At 53.4% G+C, this 15,678-nt stretch overlaps 6 protein-coding genes across 6 annotated transcripts; 3 read left to right on the top strand and 3 right to left on the bottom strand.

Moving 5' to 3' along the window:
• Positions 1–1,621: 1,621 nt before the first annotated feature.
• Positions 1,622–4,432, top strand: exgO (exo-beta-1,3-glucanase Exg0; the record flags this gene model as incomplete). Its single annotated transcript, XM_071045918.1, has 2 exons — positions 1,622–1,832; positions 1,881–4,432. 2 exons carry the CDS (start codon positions 1,622–1,624, stop codon positions 4,430–4,432), a joined length of 2,763 nt encoding a protein of 920 aa, XP_070897951.1.
• A 310-nt stretch (positions 4,433–4,742) lies between these two features.
• Positions 4,743–7,402, bottom strand: BJX68DRAFT_105598 (ferric reductase family protein). Its single transcript, XM_071035817.1, has one exon. It carries the CDS (start codon positions 7,032–7,034, stop codon positions 5,154–5,156), a length of 1,881 nt encoding a protein of 626 aa, XP_070897950.1. The 5' UTR covers positions 7,035–7,402; the 3' UTR covers positions 4,743–5,153.
• On the top strand, positions 7,352–8,290 carry BJX68DRAFT_105611 (uncharacterized protein). Its single transcript, XM_071035818.1, has 2 exons — positions 7,352–7,929; positions 7,988–8,290. Exons 1-2 carry the CDS (start codon positions 7,631–7,633, stop codon positions 8,184–8,186), a joined length of 498 nt encoding a protein of 165 aa, XP_070897949.1. The 5' UTR covers positions 7,352–7,630; the 3' UTR covers positions 8,187–8,290.
• A 420-nt stretch (positions 8,291–8,710) lies between these two features.
• Positions 8,711–9,411, bottom strand: BJX68DRAFT_105627 (uncharacterized protein). Its single transcript, XM_071035819.1, has 2 exons — positions 8,874–9,411; positions 8,711–8,821 (listed from the first exon to the last, which is right to left on the bottom strand). Exons 1-2 carry the CDS (start codon positions 9,195–9,197, stop codon positions 8,792–8,794), a joined length of 354 nt encoding a protein of 117 aa, XP_070897948.1. The 5' UTR covers positions 9,198–9,411; the 3' UTR covers positions 8,711–8,791.
• A 999-nt stretch (positions 9,412–10,410) lies between these two features.
• On the top strand, positions 10,411–14,028 carry BJX68DRAFT_276392 (uncharacterized protein; the record flags this gene model as incomplete). Its single annotated transcript, XM_071048087.1, has 7 exons — positions 10,411–10,553; positions 10,629–11,941; positions 11,985–12,304; positions 12,348–12,685; positions 12,783–13,067; positions 13,120–13,544; positions 13,646–14,028. The coding sequence occupies 7 exons, from the start codon at positions 10,411–10,413 to the stop codon at positions 13,915–13,917; spliced, it is 3,096 nt and encodes a 1,031-aa protein (XP_070897947.1). The 3' UTR covers positions 13,918–14,028.
• On the bottom strand, positions 13,923–15,456 carry BJX68DRAFT_239022 (NAD(P)-dependent alcohol dehydrogenase). Its single transcript, XM_071040456.1, has 2 exons — positions 15,330–15,456; positions 13,923–15,281 (listed from the first exon to the last, which is right to left on the bottom strand). The coding sequence occupies exons 1-2, from the start codon at positions 15,378–15,380 to the stop codon at positions 14,139–14,141; spliced, it is 1,194 nt and encodes a 397-aa protein (XP_070897946.1). The 5' UTR covers positions 15,381–15,456; the 3' UTR covers positions 13,923–14,138.
• Between the last annotated feature and the right edge of the window lie 222 nt (positions 15,457–15,678).

Below are 15,678 nucleotides of genomic sequence, written 5' to 3'. Positions count from 1 at the left end.
CAAATAATCAAGTAAAACTGCGCCTATAAGGTTTAAGTCGGAAAAATAAACAACAATTTTAATTGAATCGACACATGCGCGATGCGGGTGACACAGACAGATGACGGATCTGCACTCGACATGGTTGAAAATTCGACGACCTTCTACCGACTATCAAAAGTTGTGTGACCGAGGTACCTTCTCTGCATTATACTTGGCGGTCCAGCCTCCCTGAGCTCATAATCGACTGAGTCAGTGCTATGGTTTGATGGAGACTACATTCCTCAGCGACCGCGTCACATACCCAGCAGAAACACCTCGAGTCTCCTTGGTCTTTGAGTAGAATTGTCCTGGAGCGCTTCAATGGAACAAATCGACGAATCGAATGTTGCGCCGTATAATTAGAGTCGCCAGAGGCGTCCACTACCAGAGACTAGCGAGCTAGTGGTTTCATGGCTGAAGGAAGAACAGGCTCCCGTTCGGCTTCAGCGATCGGATCTGAGACCTTGGGGTAGAGACCCAAAGCTTGGCTTCCACCATACTTAAGAATAGATTCGACAAGCGAGCCATGACATCGGGCACAAGCACAGCGCAGGTACAGAGAGTTGCTTGGGGTACAGACTACCTCCTACGTAGGCACAGGTACAAAACCCTGTTGTGCAAGTGTCCTCCGTCAACATACCTGCTCTCCTCTACCAAGATAATTTCCAGGTAAACAGGAATGCTGTACTGAAGGACAGCGCCCGCTATCAGGGCAGGCATCGTCGCTCCATACCACCGGCCCGCCGCGAATTCCACCACAGACGGAGAGAACAGCGATAAACCGGAAGGATAAACTAGCAAAAAGGCGGTTGTCTCGGCCACGCAGAGTATGTTGATCACTCTCCTGAAAGTGGTATATAGGTGTCCCTGGCTCCCAGAGCGCTGTCAATCACCTCTTCTTCCTCTATGCCCTGCATTCTGCTCTGCTTCAAGTCACTCCTTCAGGTCTACACCTCTACGTCTTTTAATAAAGATTAAGGGTCATCGGGCCCCAATCAACCGCGTGAGCGATTCTCCATCGTTTCATCCCTGAGCCAGCGGGACATTTTCTGTTTCATCCGCGACAGGATTACGCCCGTTCAGCTTTGTGATTGGATCCTGCCCCTCAACACATCTCCTGATTGGCGGCAGATCCGGTAATTTCGTTACTTCCTTGACAGGCTAAAATACAGAGAGAAGGACTCACTTCCCAGCGCTTGAAGAACACTTCCAACCTTCCCTTTCTTCTTCTTCTTCTTCTTCTTCTTTTCTTCTTTTCTTCTTTTCTTCTTTCTCTCTTCAAGCGCCGGCTCGTCTTCTTTTGTTTTGGTCTGCATTCGCTCCTTCATTGAATCCTGGATTCAATCGCCGTTCCTTGTTGATCGTCCTTGTTTTATTGTCTGTCCTTATTGACTTTATCCTGTCAACACCGGTCTGCGACCTGAGTGCTTCTGACTCTATCGTGTGACGGTCCCCTGCTCTCCTTCTGCATATTCGCTTCTACTAGAGCGTCATCCGATCGGTTCGATCGGCATTTATTCGGTATATCTTCCATCGACTCGCTGCTGGTCAGTGAGATTCAAATCGTCTTGACGCCGTTTCATAAACACACTTAGCAACCATGCGTCTTACCGAATTATTCCTGCTCCTGTCGGGCTCCGCCTGGGTAGGAGCCAGTCCTATATCTCCCGCTGTGGAGGACGTCAATATCGTCGCCAGACAATCGGCTTCGCAGTACTGGGTGGCTAATGTAGAGCACCAAGGCGCGGTGCCGTTTGGAGGCGACCCGGACTACCAAGTATACCGCAATGTGAAAGATTTTGGTGCAGTTGGTACGTGGCTAGTGTCAGTCGTCGTTTGCATGAACTAACAATTTTTAGGTGACGGTACAACCGACGACACTGCTGCGATCAATGAGGCCATCTCGTCAGGAAACCGATGTGGTCTGGGTTGCGATTCTTCGACCACCAAACCAGCTGTAGTTTATTTCCCACCGGGCACATACCGCGTTTCCAAGCCCATTATTGAGTACTACTACACGCAAATGATCGGCGATGCTGTCGATCTTCCGGTTCTCAAGGCGTCGGCCGACTTTACCGGTATGGCTGTTGTTGACGCAGACCCGTACACGGATGACGGCTCAAACTGGTACACCAACCAGAACAACTTCTTCCGTGCCATTCGTAACTTTGTGATCGATCTTACCGATATGCCCCAGTCTGTCGGCGCAGGTATTCACTGGCAAGTCGGTCAGGCCACCAGCTTGCAGAACATCCGCTTCGAGATGATCAAGGGTGGAGGTGATGCCAACAAGCAGCAGGGTATCTTCATGGACAATGGATCTGGTGGTTTCATGACTGACCTGGTCTTCAACGGCGGAAATTACGGCATGTTCGTTGGTAACCAGCAATTCACCAGCCGCAACCTGACTTTCAATGATTGCAACACTGGTGTTTACATGAACTGGAACTGGGCCTGGACCTTCAAGTCGGTTACCTTCAACAACTGCAACCTTGGCCTCAACATGTCCAACTCCCCGTCGAACCAGACTGTCGGCTCGGTTCTATTGCTTGATACTGAGTTTGTCAACACTGCCACTGGTGTTGTTACTGCTTGGGGCAGCAGCAGCATTCCTGTCGGTGCGGGTACCTTGGTTCTCGATAACGTCGACTTTAGCGGCGCTACTGTTGGTGTTGCGTCCGTGGATGGAAGTGCCATTATTGAAGGTGGTTCTGTTGTTGCAAACTGGGTACAGGGCGGAGTCTACCGACCCTCGGCAACAATCAACAAGCGCGCGACACAGCCTTCAGTTGAAGTGGTCGTTGAGACCATCGTAGAAACCGTCTATGATTGCGGAGATCATTCGTCCACCGAACCGTCTCTGCCTCTTCCCACTTCGTCCACGACAGAATCCCGCACCGAGGGGCTACTCCCCTCGCTTCCGCTCAATATTCCACCAGTTGAGAGCCTCTTGCCTGGCTTGGTTGATTCATCTTCTGAGGCGGACGACTCAACCACCGTTGTATATGAGCCCACCGCTTCGACTCCTGCATCATCCGTTGAGGAGGTCCCCGCAGCTTCGACGCCAACAGGATCTGCATCTTCCGCTACCACGACCTCAGCTACTTCTACTTCCACCGGATCCAGTGGATCAACCGGCGGATCGGTGCACGGTTCCAGCCAATGTTCCGCCCGCGCTGTCACCAAGACTCGTACTCAAACCGCAGTTCCAGCGGCAGCCAAGCCAAACTCGCTTCTGCACAGCGGCACTGGCAAGGTGTTCGAGAAGTCCAAGCCCCTTTACGAATCGTATCCCGCCTCGTCATTTGTCAGCGTCAAATCTGCCGGTGCAAAGGGTGACGGCGCAACGGACGATACAGCTGCCATTCAAGCCGTTCTAGACGGCGCAACAGCAGACCAAATTGTCTTCTTCGACCACGGCGCTTATGTTGTGACGGATACCATCAAGGTTCCCAAGACCATCAAGATCGTCGGCGAGGTCTGGCCCGTCATCATGGCCAATGGCGCCAAGTTCTCCGACGAGCAGAACCCTATCCCTCTCCTTCAAGTCGGTCAGCCAGGTGATGTCGGGTCCGTCGAGATCTCCGACCTGACCCTGCTCACCAAGGGTCCCGCCCCGGGCGCAATCCTCATGGAGTGGAACATCGCCGAAGAATCTCTTGGCTCTGTAGGAATGTGGGATGTCCACTTCCGCGTCGGCGGCTCAGCAGGCACAGAACTTCAGTCCGACCGCTGCGCGAAGAACCCCAACGTAACCGTCACCCCGAACCCTGAGTGCGTCGGCGCGTTCATGCTCCTCCACGTCACCGAGCACTCGACTGCCTACCTCGAGAACGTCTGGTCCTGGACCGCCGACCACGAACTCGACCGGACCGACCACAACCAGATCAATATCTACAACGGCCGCGGCATCCTTGTCGAATCTCAGGGTCCCGTCTGGATGTACGGCACCGCCGCAGAGCACAACCAACTGTACAACTACCAGATCGCAAACGCCGACAACATCTTCATGGGCCTGATCCAGACCGAGACCCCCTACTTCCAGGCCAACCCCAACTCCCTCGTCCCATTTACCCCACAGGTCGAAGCGTGGAACGACCCGGACTTCTCCCACTGTACCACAGACGCTTGCAGGAAAGCCTGGGGTCTCCGCGTCACGAATAGCACCAACGTCTACGTCTACGGCGCAGGCCTGTACAGCTTCTTCGAAAACTACGGGCAAACCTGCATTCCCGAGAACGGGTGCCAGGAGAACATGGTCGAGGTGGACTGCTCGGACGTGCACATCTTTGGTCTGAGCACAATCGCAACGGCGAACATGATCGCTTCCTCTGACGGAACGAGTCTCGTCCCGGCTGAGGGGAACGATAGTACCTATTGTTCGACCATCGGGTTGTTTGAGCAGACTTAGTCAAGTCCAGCAGATAGCTAGCCACTAGTCTCTCTGCCATGTCCTGCCATGTCACGTCTGCTCACGAAACCAATAGAGGTCAAATACATATTCTCTCTTGTTTATTCGCTCTCCGCCCTCTGATCTATCGTGGCGCTGTCAGCAAGGGATAGATACCCTGTGACGTACATAGATGGGTGAGCGGATTTGTTGATACCTCATAGTATATTTATTCAATCAGATTGGTCATGTACTTAGACTTTGGTATGGAGTGTTTCTCGCATCTTGTGGGGCATTTTATCTCTTGTATCGTGCGGACCTTAATCATGCCAGTAGATGCATTTAGTATGTATAGCTCATAGACATACAATAGTAAACATGAAACGCCATGTATGGACGAGGGCATTCTCACATGTCAGCTAAGTGCCCAAGTAACCCCTCCGTAACCTGAGAACTTAAATGAATAAGCAATTCGAAAAGCTATGAGGCAGGAAGATCTCGATGGAAGTCAAAACGTAGATGCTTAGTTAGAGGGAGGGCTAATTATATGCAAAAAGAAGGTATGTACACATCTAATATGATCCAACAGAAACAGAAGTGTAAGTAGTAGGAAGAAGAAGATAAAGGGCTTCCTATGCTCTGCCCTCCAAGAAAGACGAACCAGAGTCGAAGGAAGAACGAAGCGAAAAGATTAAGATCCCAATGCATGTTTCACATGACAACCAACCACCAGCAGGGAACATCACCACGTAAAAGCCTCCTCGACAAAATCGATCACTGCCCCTCGCCCAATCCGTGCTCGAGCCGCGGACCGGACCTCGTCTGCGAATGCACCGGGGCCACAGACGGAGACGAGCGTTGCGCCGACGCGGATGGGGATCGCCTCGTCGAGGACGACCTCTGGTCGGCAGCGTCCAGGGAACATCTGCACCGTCGCGCTGGGACTCACAATCTCACGACTACTCTTCGGCTTTGAGACGAAGAGCTGGATTGTGAGGATGTCACGGCGTCCCGGGAGACGGAGGATCTGGTCCATCCATTCCCGGACCCAGGTGAGGTGTTCTGTGCTTCGGACGGACCAGATGAGGTAGATTTTCTGCGTGGGGATGCGGCCCTGGGAGGCGCGGATGAGCAGGTCGCGCACGGTGAGCATGTGGTGGGTTATTCCGGCGCCGGCGGAGAAGAGGATGGCTGTGCCGTAGGTGGCGGGGTTGCAAGGGTGGGAGACATAGGGGCCCTCGATGAAGCCCGTGGTGTGGAGGGTTGATTTGGGGGAGGCGAGGGCTTTGTTGTAGAGTTTTCGGGTCATGCCTTTGCGGGCGGCGCAGATGAGGGAGACGGTCGTGGGTTGGCTTTTATCGGGGAGGTAGAGGTCTAGGTCGGGCGAGGGAGGCAGTTGCTTCTCAAGGCGAGAGGGCGACATTGAGTATTTTGGCGGCTCTTTGTCGTAATACCCGGGTGTTGTGACGCTAGAATTGGGCTCAACCCACGCGACGGAGAAGGGGTGGGACATCCACAGGGAAAGGCTGGGAATGTAGGCGTAGACGTGGGACCCTGGAGCAACGTTGACACGTTTGGGTAGGTGGAAGGTGACTTTGCAGGCTTCGCCGGGAAGTGCCTCGACAACAAGATGTGTGCAGCCCTTCTTGAGCGAGTAGTTGAGGTAAATGAGGCGGTAGAGGCGGAAGATGCGGTCGATGAGCCAGAAGGCACCAGCGGCGGTAATCCATGGCATCTGGGGGAGCTTGTCAAGGTCGATATGGTAATAGACGCCAAGGAAAGCAAGAAGGGCAGCCAGCTGGTGTAGATGTAGGAAGGTCTCGTAGAAGGCGTGGCGGATCGGCGAGGGGGAATGAAGGAGGAGAAAAGTCATTGCGACAGTTGCTACCAAGCCCCAGGCAAAGAATGGTGTGTTGCACATGCGATCCAGCATGTCGGCGACACTCGTCTCATCCGCCGCGTTGACAGCCCAGGCAATCGTGTGGACAATGCTCTCAATCACAACTATACGTCCCAACCAGCGGTGTATAAGATTCCAAGTATCGAAGCTAATGCGCAACAGGGGAATCATAGGGTTGTTGCGGCCGGCAAGGATAAACAATGGCACCATGTTGAGAACGGCCAGCGTTCCCGAACGACCTCGAAGCTCTGCAACGAGCGCGCGCTTGACGTTGACCTCGTAGTCCAGGAGGGCGCAGTACGCTATCTGGCTTCCGATATAGAGGGTAATTAGAATCGCTTGGAACCTGGACGGCAGGGTTCCCACGTTGAGGGCCGACGAGAGTTGGATCTCGCGATTGTGTCTCTTCCGACCGATGGGGGCATACAAGACGTGCTTCTTGATGTTGGCCCATAGCTGCGATTCTTCGATACTCCAAAAGGTCTGCTCCCTCCTGCTAGCCGTCAAGGATGAAATATGTCGGAAATAAGCATGGGTAAGCTGTGCGAGCCGGCCGCACAGGAGAAAAAAGCCGACGCCGACGGCGGATATGAGAATAATGCGCGTAAACAGGACATCTCTAGGAACATTGACGCCGTTCAGGCCCCTTGAATAAGAGTAGACATAGGTCTCATTTGTGGAGAATTCACCCCGGCGGACGAGCTGTCCCGGGACGACTTCCATTGAAATCAAGGGTTCCTAAAGGACGGGGTCGAGACTATTGCAACGGAATAACGAGTGATAAGGGATCAGTCAAGGACAGGCGATCCGATTCAGTTAAGTCAAAGCGCTTGGAGTCTGGAGTCGTCTTGTGACGCAAATTCCTGGTAACTGGGGAACGGGAGGAATGCTGTGACTTGTCGGAAACACTGACGCCAGAGTCCGGTAGGAATGCAAGAAGAACGAAAATGTCTATAGTAAGAGGCCGACAAGAAGTCAAGTCTAAAGGCTGCCTTGGCCACGCAGGGAGGCGCTTGGAGTGGATAGCTGGATCTGCACGCAACGTCAGAGACTGCCGCACTGAACATGGTGAATAGGAGCCGGCCTCTGAGAGGAAAAGTGCCAGCGAATGGATTTACCTAGGTTCGGGAGCTGTAATAATATAGGGGTGTCGATCCCAGGTCAGGACGCCGGCGTCGCAGGCAGACAAAAACACAAAAGAGCGAACAATGGCTGTATCTCTAAACTGCAACAATGGGTGAATCAGGGCCAGCTGAACGAGTGAATGGCAACTGAACAACGGATAAAGAATGACTGTTTGAAGGAAAGACACAGAGAGAATGGAGGATTGGCGCAGAAACCCAGTTATACGACAGGAAAAAGCGCCCAGGGCCAAAGACCCCGTCCGTCAGCTTTTTGATCTGTTTCATCTTCAACGCCAGCCCAACGCCAATTCGCCAGGAGCGCTCCCGATAGGATCGACTGACAGCTGCCGCTTGCTGGGTCCAGAGAGATGCAAAGTCCCGGTTTTTTGCAGCACTGTCCACTGGTCCAGCAACACTGAAGAGCTTCAACGTTGTCTGCCCTACGAGGCCGCGCCCGACCAGATCTACGATATAAGAACACAACCGCAAACTAGGTATCGAGGTCTCTCTGGCTCTGAGAAGACCAGTGCTGATAATATTCAAACTTGATAGGTGTTCCCGCTGGAATCTGAATGTCAAATCCAGATTCCAAGGTCACACCACCACCACCATTCCCTGCCCAGTGGCTGAAGTCGCATCCATCTTCCACCTCCGACTCGCTCGACCGGCCCGATTTTCAGCAGCCAGCTCACACGCTAACATCTTGGAAACCGCCATCTTAGCTTTCTGTTTCGCCCTATTCGTCGATTGATCTTGCCACGACAGGCAGCGATGAGGAACGCCTTCCGCTGAATGGTTCGAACCTGGGCGTTTCAGGTCTGGTCCCTGTGCAACTCACTTTGAAACCTCCGCCCCTGAAGGAGTAATGATTAGCTGCTTCAGACCAAGGAATTTGCTACTAAAGCTAATCAGAATTAATTAAGATTGATTATCCCTGACTCGGAGGCACCGGTCTCGAACTAAGGTTTAATATATCCCGACCCCTGTTTATATATTGTTCTCGCTTCCGCCTTTTCGCCGTGACTGTACCCAGAGATCAGGAAGCATGGCATTCCATGAGGTCTCTGCTGTCCGATGGTTCCTTTGTTTACCATAGATTGAGCGGAAATTGAAGGTACCTTCCGCCATGCTCCTCGTTCCCAAAAAGACCATTCGGAGTCCGACTTTTGCAGTCGCCTGATCGACGGGCAGCATGGCATGATCTTTGGTTCCAGCATTCCCACGTTTCCATCATCGGATTTAGCCGCCCTTGTTATACCTTGACGAAAGGGGAAGCATTCGCAGCTCCATGGCCGAGGTACGCCGCACAAGCACGTAACCTGTCGTTGCGGTCAACAAATTCCTAGGTCATTCAAGTTACCCGTCACGTTGCTTTTCGACGTCAGCCTGGTGCGGCATTACCGTCACTTCGCCCCGCCGTGCGGCCTTACGTCGGGGCGAAGTGACGGGTATACTCCATCGAGCGACAAGCGAAATCCACACGAAGAATGGGTCGGAGAAGAGTGCCGGCATGAAAGCCGGGGCCTCGAATCTCGCACAAACCGACGATCGCTCCAGGTGTGTTCATCGTAGTCTTCAGGACTCTGAGAGATCTGGTGGGGGAAACCTGACGTCTCCGCCGCTCCGATTGCTGCTCGTCCAAGGAATTTCGTTGAAACGTCTCAGGTGAAGCTTGTCCAGTCAAGCATGATAGTGCGACGCCCTTGTTGGATATACCCAGAACCAGGAGCCTCGGTCTTGCGATGTCTCGCAGGGCTCTCATTCGCTCGTGTCGTGCATCTCAAGCTGTAACCACGCTGTTGCACCCGCCTTGAGAAGAGGATATCCCACCCTGGATTCAGGCTCGACGTCATTCTTCTGGTAGTCAACAGGGTCGCTTCACAAGATAAGTTCGCACGGTCGGGCCCCCGTTTCTTCTCTTCCACCAACGAAGAGCTGGAGACAACCAAAACGGTTGTTGAAAGATGTGTCATTCAACTGCCAATTGTCGTCAGATGATTAACGACGAGGGAATTTATGACGATAAATATCAGCCGGCTGATGAGAAGGCTGCCTAGCCCAAGACAGGATAATCCATTCGCCGCCAAATGCCGAAACCCCGCACTCGGCTATTGACACAGGGAAGAGACAGCGTGCGAAGTATCCTTACCGTATACTGGCGTAATCAACAGCTTGTTACCGTACGCATCTATGAATTTGAGCGAAGAAAAAGGCATCTCGATCAAAGGGATACTCATGATTAATATGGATATTTTTGGTGGATACTGCAAAGAATGTTCTTTTTGGCCCGAGAATCGTTCTCGAAGCGTCTTTTCCAACGATCGACGCGTCCATATTAAGCTGCATTGCTTCTCTCCGCTATGGCCGAATATTTCTGTAGAAATTAATACGCTACCTGGGTTGAAGTTATATCTTGCTATTCCCATTGTGCTAGTCATGTCACTTATGTACACCCCTAGAGCTTATTTACTCAGACATAGCACTGGTGACTTGGAAGGCACCGATCATCTTGCTCTTCAAGACGGCGTTACCACTAATACGTACCGATTGAGTAATACACGACATCCTTTCACCAGCCATGGCCCATCTTCCCACCACTCCCCTGCAGCCTGGGAAAAGGGACCTTCACTCGCCCTCGTGTCTCCCTAGATCTAACGGTTTCTAACCATTGAGCTTCGAGCATTTTAGCCTAGCGTTCTTTGCGCCAGAAACAAGGGCCGTTTCCTAGTGTGGAGATACTTTGGGGTCAGAAGAGATCGTGTGGAGGTGGTCTGTTGTCAACGCCACGAAAAATATCGATCACTCTCTCCATCCTTTTCGCGACTTCGACCTTTTATCTCACTGTTGATACCTCTTGTGATCTTTTAGAGAATTGGCAGACCTCCTCGATCGTTCTCCACCCACAATCAGCATCTCCGTTCAGAATGGTGTTCCCGCAAATCCACGCCTAAAGTCGGTGTCAGTCTCCAACAGCCATGGAAACCACTGAGCAGGAGGAGCAAGCTCCACAGGTGGAGGGCGCCTCGACACAAAAGTCCAAAGCTCGTCCAGATCATTTGATGAAGCGCGTCTCGAGAGCATGCTTGCATTGCCGCCAGCGCAAATCCAAATGTGATCTGTATGTCCATCCAACCCCGAGGATGAAGCTGCCAAACATGTCTGCGTGTAGGCGTATCTAACTGGAGTACAACAGAGATGCCAGCGGTAGCCCGGGCGTACCGCCGTGTCAGCGATGTATCCGAGACCGTCGCGAATGTGTCTTGGGCGGTTCGAATCGTGGAGGACGACGCATTCGCAAGAATAAGATCAAGAACTTTACTCCAAATACGAACCCACCGGCTCAGAAGACTCCGGAAGTGCAATCCACGAGCCCATCTAACTTGGAAAACCTACCACCGCCATCCAACACATATCCAGGCCCCGTTGTCTTCGTGCCGTCCAACCCTCCCGCCCCGACTGTAGTAACCACGACTTCAGTATCCGTCGATGATGAAGATGCGGCATCTATCGGCTCAGTACCTCGAAATCCTTCAGACGCATGGCAGTGTCTGACTGACATTGCGAAACGAGGCACGGATGGTCCCAGTCCTGCGACTACCGATTCTCATCGAGCCGGGTCGGGCGGGTACACTTTCAGTGCACTCCAGAATGGCGACCCGATGAGCTTTCAGGCAAAGACTGGTATCAAGGCGTATAGGCTAGTGCAGTCGCGGTCTCTGGACCCGGGAACAGTTTGGCAGCTGGTTGCTCGCTATGCTGAGAACTTCCATCCATACCTACCGATTGTTCCGCGAAAGTACTTTCAGCGCAATGCCTTGGACGCATTCGCCAATAACGAGAAACATCTTCTCACAGCTGTGCTTACGATAGCATCGAAGGATCTGGTCGAGCGACCAGAGATTCATGAGTACTGCTCCAAATACATGCATGAGCTGATCTCCGGGATTGCCGCCGGGGCCGATTGCGACGTGGAGGCTGTCGAAGCTTTACTCCTACTGGCCGAATGGGAACCTCAGGGATTACGACCGCGGATCGAGCGCGTTGGTCGTGGCGAGGAAGATCGAGCTGCCTGGATGCATGTCGGACTTGCGCTACGCTCAGGCTACTTCCTAGGATTGGACAGGACATCATTTCGAAGCGACCCTACTGGAGACACAGAAATAGAAGCCCGCAGACGATTAGCGTGGACTTCCTGTTATATCTCGGACCGATTAATCTCCGTAAGAATCGGACGTGCATTCTGGTCGCGGGGCCCAGGGCCAATGACTGGTCTCGTCAGCCAGGACTTCCCGTCCCTTCAGCCAGTCAAGGAAGGAGATGAGGACTATGCGCAGATCTTCCAAGCGTTGTTGGATCTCACCCAACTCTACGGAAATGTACAGGAGGTTCTCTATTCGGGGATGCGGACGAGTAACCAGATGATGCTGATGGGTGATTATGTAAAATATGTGGATGATTTCCGGCTTGCAATCTTGCGCTGGAAATCGCGATGGGGCTCGCTGAAATGTAAGTGGTCACCTTGCTGTTCAAACTTTGCTAATGTGGCTAGGCTCGCCTGCCATGCAAACCACGCTACAGCTATCATACGAGTATCTCAGACTTTACACGAATGCGTTCGCGTTTCAGGCTGCAATTTCGCAGTCATTATCGAAGCAAAAGAACGACGGTCACTCGCAGAGAGAGCACCTCCGAGCGACATTCGGCAATGTTGCTTCGATGCCGGACGCGCGATTCATCATTGAATCGCTAGACGCTGCAAAGGCATACCTGACTATCCTGGTGGAGAACGTCGACCCTGAGAAGCATCTGCATTTCATGCCCCTCCGCTTCTACCTATACGGCATTTATGCCGCAGTTTTCCTGTATAAGGTAGGTGCCATGAGCCTTTTGCTGATCAAAACTAACTAGACAGGCCCGGTCATTCGGCGTCATGCTACCCACCGAGGAAATGAGCGTCCGCGGACTCGTCAGTCGAACCACCGAAGTGCTAAACCGAGCCAGCGCAGGATCAGACGATATTGGCGCCCGCTATTCGCGACTTCTCGAACTCTTATGGCGCTCCAAACCAACCGCGCCGGCCTCTCCTGCGGGAACCCAACAGAGCAACGATATCCTAATGCAAAACACCAACCCTCTGCAGTGCATGCCTGACCAAGGCGGGTACGTGCACTTTAGCCCTGCAAACGATTTCTCCTGGCTAGATCTCGAAGCAGTCGGTGATTATGTCTCTGGGGACCCCAACACGCTCTCGTTGGAGGGATTCCAGAGTCTGTATCAAACCGGCTCCGATAGATCATGGCAGACCCCTATGTGGTCTGGAGATATGAGCAGTACCCTTCTGTTCTAGTCGCAGCAAGCCTCGTGATCACTGTACTTTTACTGGATTGGTGCGGCTTTCTTTGCGGGTACCCTCGCCTTGTCCCCCCACACTACGCAATGCGGGGCATCGGGAGTTGCTCCGATCCGAGGGGAGCTCCTCCAAGGCATGGATACTTATCTATTGCCGCTCAGACCCGAATTACCATGGCCACCTGCCGCTAAATTTACTGAACCTCGTCTTGGTGTACTGCAAAATGGCCCAACTAAATGACATCCGCGGCCGACTGGCCCTCATCACCGGGGCATCAGGAGGGTAACTACCTTCTGTCCGCACCCTCCAACTTCGAATTAACATGTTATTCCAGCATCGGCGCCGCCTGCGCCCGCCAACTCGCCGAAAAAGGCGTCCACCTCGCCCTCACCTACTCCTCCAACCTAACCGCCATTACCACACTAACCGACGAACTCAAGTCCCAATCCCCAGACCTCCGCATAAGCATACACAAAGTGGACGTCGGCGTCGCCGAGCAGATCGAGTCCATGTTTCTGGAGATCGACAAGGCGCACGGCCAGCGCCCCGATATCCTCGTCTCCAACGCCGGGTACGGCAAGCGCGTGCCCCAGGTGTGGGACATTACCCTCGAGGAATTCGACTATACGATCACGGTGAATCTGCGCGCGTCGTTTATCCTCGTCAAGGGCGTTGTTGAGCATATGAAAGGGCAGCGCTGGGGGAGGATTGTGTTCATGTCGTCGATTGCGGGGTATGGTGGGGGGATTAATGGAGCTCGTATGTCTTTCTCTTCATCTTGTCCCTCCTCTAACTACCTTACCCGCTTTTTTTCATCACTCAGCTACTTTGTGAACCACTCTAATCAAGATCATAAACAGACTACGCAGCGTCAAAAGGCGGCATGACAGGCATGATGCGCAACTTATCGACGCGCCTTGCGGAATTCAACATCAGCGTGAACGACGTCGCACCCGCGATGATTGGAGACACGGGGATGATTCCCAGCGCGCAGGCTATCCCAGAGGTCGCTGCAGGGATCCCGATTGGGAGGCTGGGTGTTCCCGAGGAGGTTGCCAATGTTGTTACCATGTGTGTGACGACGGGGTATATGACCGGGCAGAGTTTGTTGTTGGCTGGTGGGTTGAAGTAGATTTATTCTGTGATTTTGATGTGAAGTGTATATTGGGGGGTGGTTTGATGCCAATTTTTCCTGAATAAATATATTGCTTGGAAGTAAACAGGAACGCCTCGTTCATGCTTCACATCACTGTAGAAATTCGAACTCATCATATACCTCAACACCACCCCACCATCTTATGCACAATTTTAGCTATCACCACCGGGTATAAACATCCAATCTTCGCAACGAAATCAGCTCTCGATAACAACCTTGACAACGGGCCTCCCATCCTCATCAACTCCACTCCCGGCAAGCCCAAACGCCCTCTTCCCCTCGGCCAACGGCACCCGATGCGTGACAACCTTCTCCTCGACAACACTCATCTTCCCACTACTCATCAACTCGATTGCCGCAGGGTACGCATACCCATCATACCGGAACACGCCAATAATATCAACCTCGCGCAGCGCCGCCGCACCAACAGGAACTGTCTGCACGGGATTCCCCATCCCGATCTGTACGAGGACTGCTCCCGGTGACGCAGCGTAGATACCCGCCTGCACGCACGCGGGGACGCCCGTGCAGTCGTAGACGCGGGTGAAGCCGAGCGATGCTGTGTCGAGGGTATTCGGGATGGATTCTTTGAGGGAGGCAGCGACGGATTGTGCAGTTGAGAGGGCGAAGGCTGTTTGTTCGGCGTGGGGCGCATCGCGCGCGGGGGGGGTTGAGGGCCGCGGGATGAGGAAGGTGGAGAGGTTGGGGAGGGCGAGGGAGGAGGCGATTTCGAGGCGTGGAGCGTCAATGTCTGCGACGACGATGTGGGCGAATGTGTCGCGGGCTGCGAGGGCCGCTGCGAGGAGGAGGCCGATTGCGCCGGCGCCGAAGATGAGTGCTGTGCTTGCGTTTGTCTGCTTGGCTGCATCAGCGAATCTAGGAGGTGGGTTTGAGCGTCTGATGGCGTGTAGGCAGACGGCTAGTGGTTCGACGAGGGCACCGCCGGCAAACGAGACGGAGTCTGGGAGCTTGTGGCACATGTCCTCTGGGTGTGTGGTGAGTTCCATGAGGGTGCCGTCGAGGTGGGGGAAGATCTTTGCGGAGCTGCGAAAGGCCATTTGCGGGCAGAGGTTGTAGCGCGAGGAGAGGCACAGCGGGCACTTGCGGCAGGGGAGGCCGACTTCGAGGGCGACACGGTCCCCGACTTGCAGTGTTTTGGCGTCGGGGCCGACGGCTGTGACGATGCCAGAGGACTCGTGGCCTAGGCACATGGGCGCGCGGACGACAAAGTCGCCATTGCGGCCGTGGTTGTAGTAGTGCAGGTCAGAGCCGCAGAGACCTGTTGCGCGGATGGCGACTTGGACTTCTGAGCCGGTGGGCTCTGCGACGGGTCTGGATTCCTATACTCGTGTTAGTCGTGTTGTTTGTATAGATGAGGGGTGACGTACCAGGCGCAGGTCTTTTGCGCCATGGAGGACGAGGGCTTGACAGGTGGCCATTGTGATGTTCCTGAAACGAGATGATGCTATTCAGACAAGAATTGAGAATAGAGAGTCAGTGTCAATGAGAAAATCGAGTATTTGACTGCGTTGCGGACATTTACCCGGCGAACGTGGGGTTGACGCTGCCGGATTTGCTCCGCGTCGGGCTTTGAACCAGCGATCAATAGCCGACACTCTCCAACTGTCCAACAGCAGTATTGGAAGTGGCACCGAGGCAGAATGCAAGTAATACTGGGTATCCAGACAAATGACTCACTTACTATCCTCACGAGATAACTGGCTGATTGGCTATAGT

The sequence above is a fragment of the Aspergillus pseudodeflectus genome, assembly GCF_044049435.1.
Source record: "Aspergillus pseudodeflectus strain CBS 756.74 chromosome Unknown BJX68scaffold_27, whole genome shotgun sequence".
NCBI classification, from domain to species: Eukaryota; Fungi; Ascomycota; class Eurotiomycetes; order Eurotiales; family Aspergillaceae; genus Aspergillus; species Aspergillus pseudodeflectus.
This window is presented reverse-complemented; position numbering and strand designations above follow the sequence as displayed.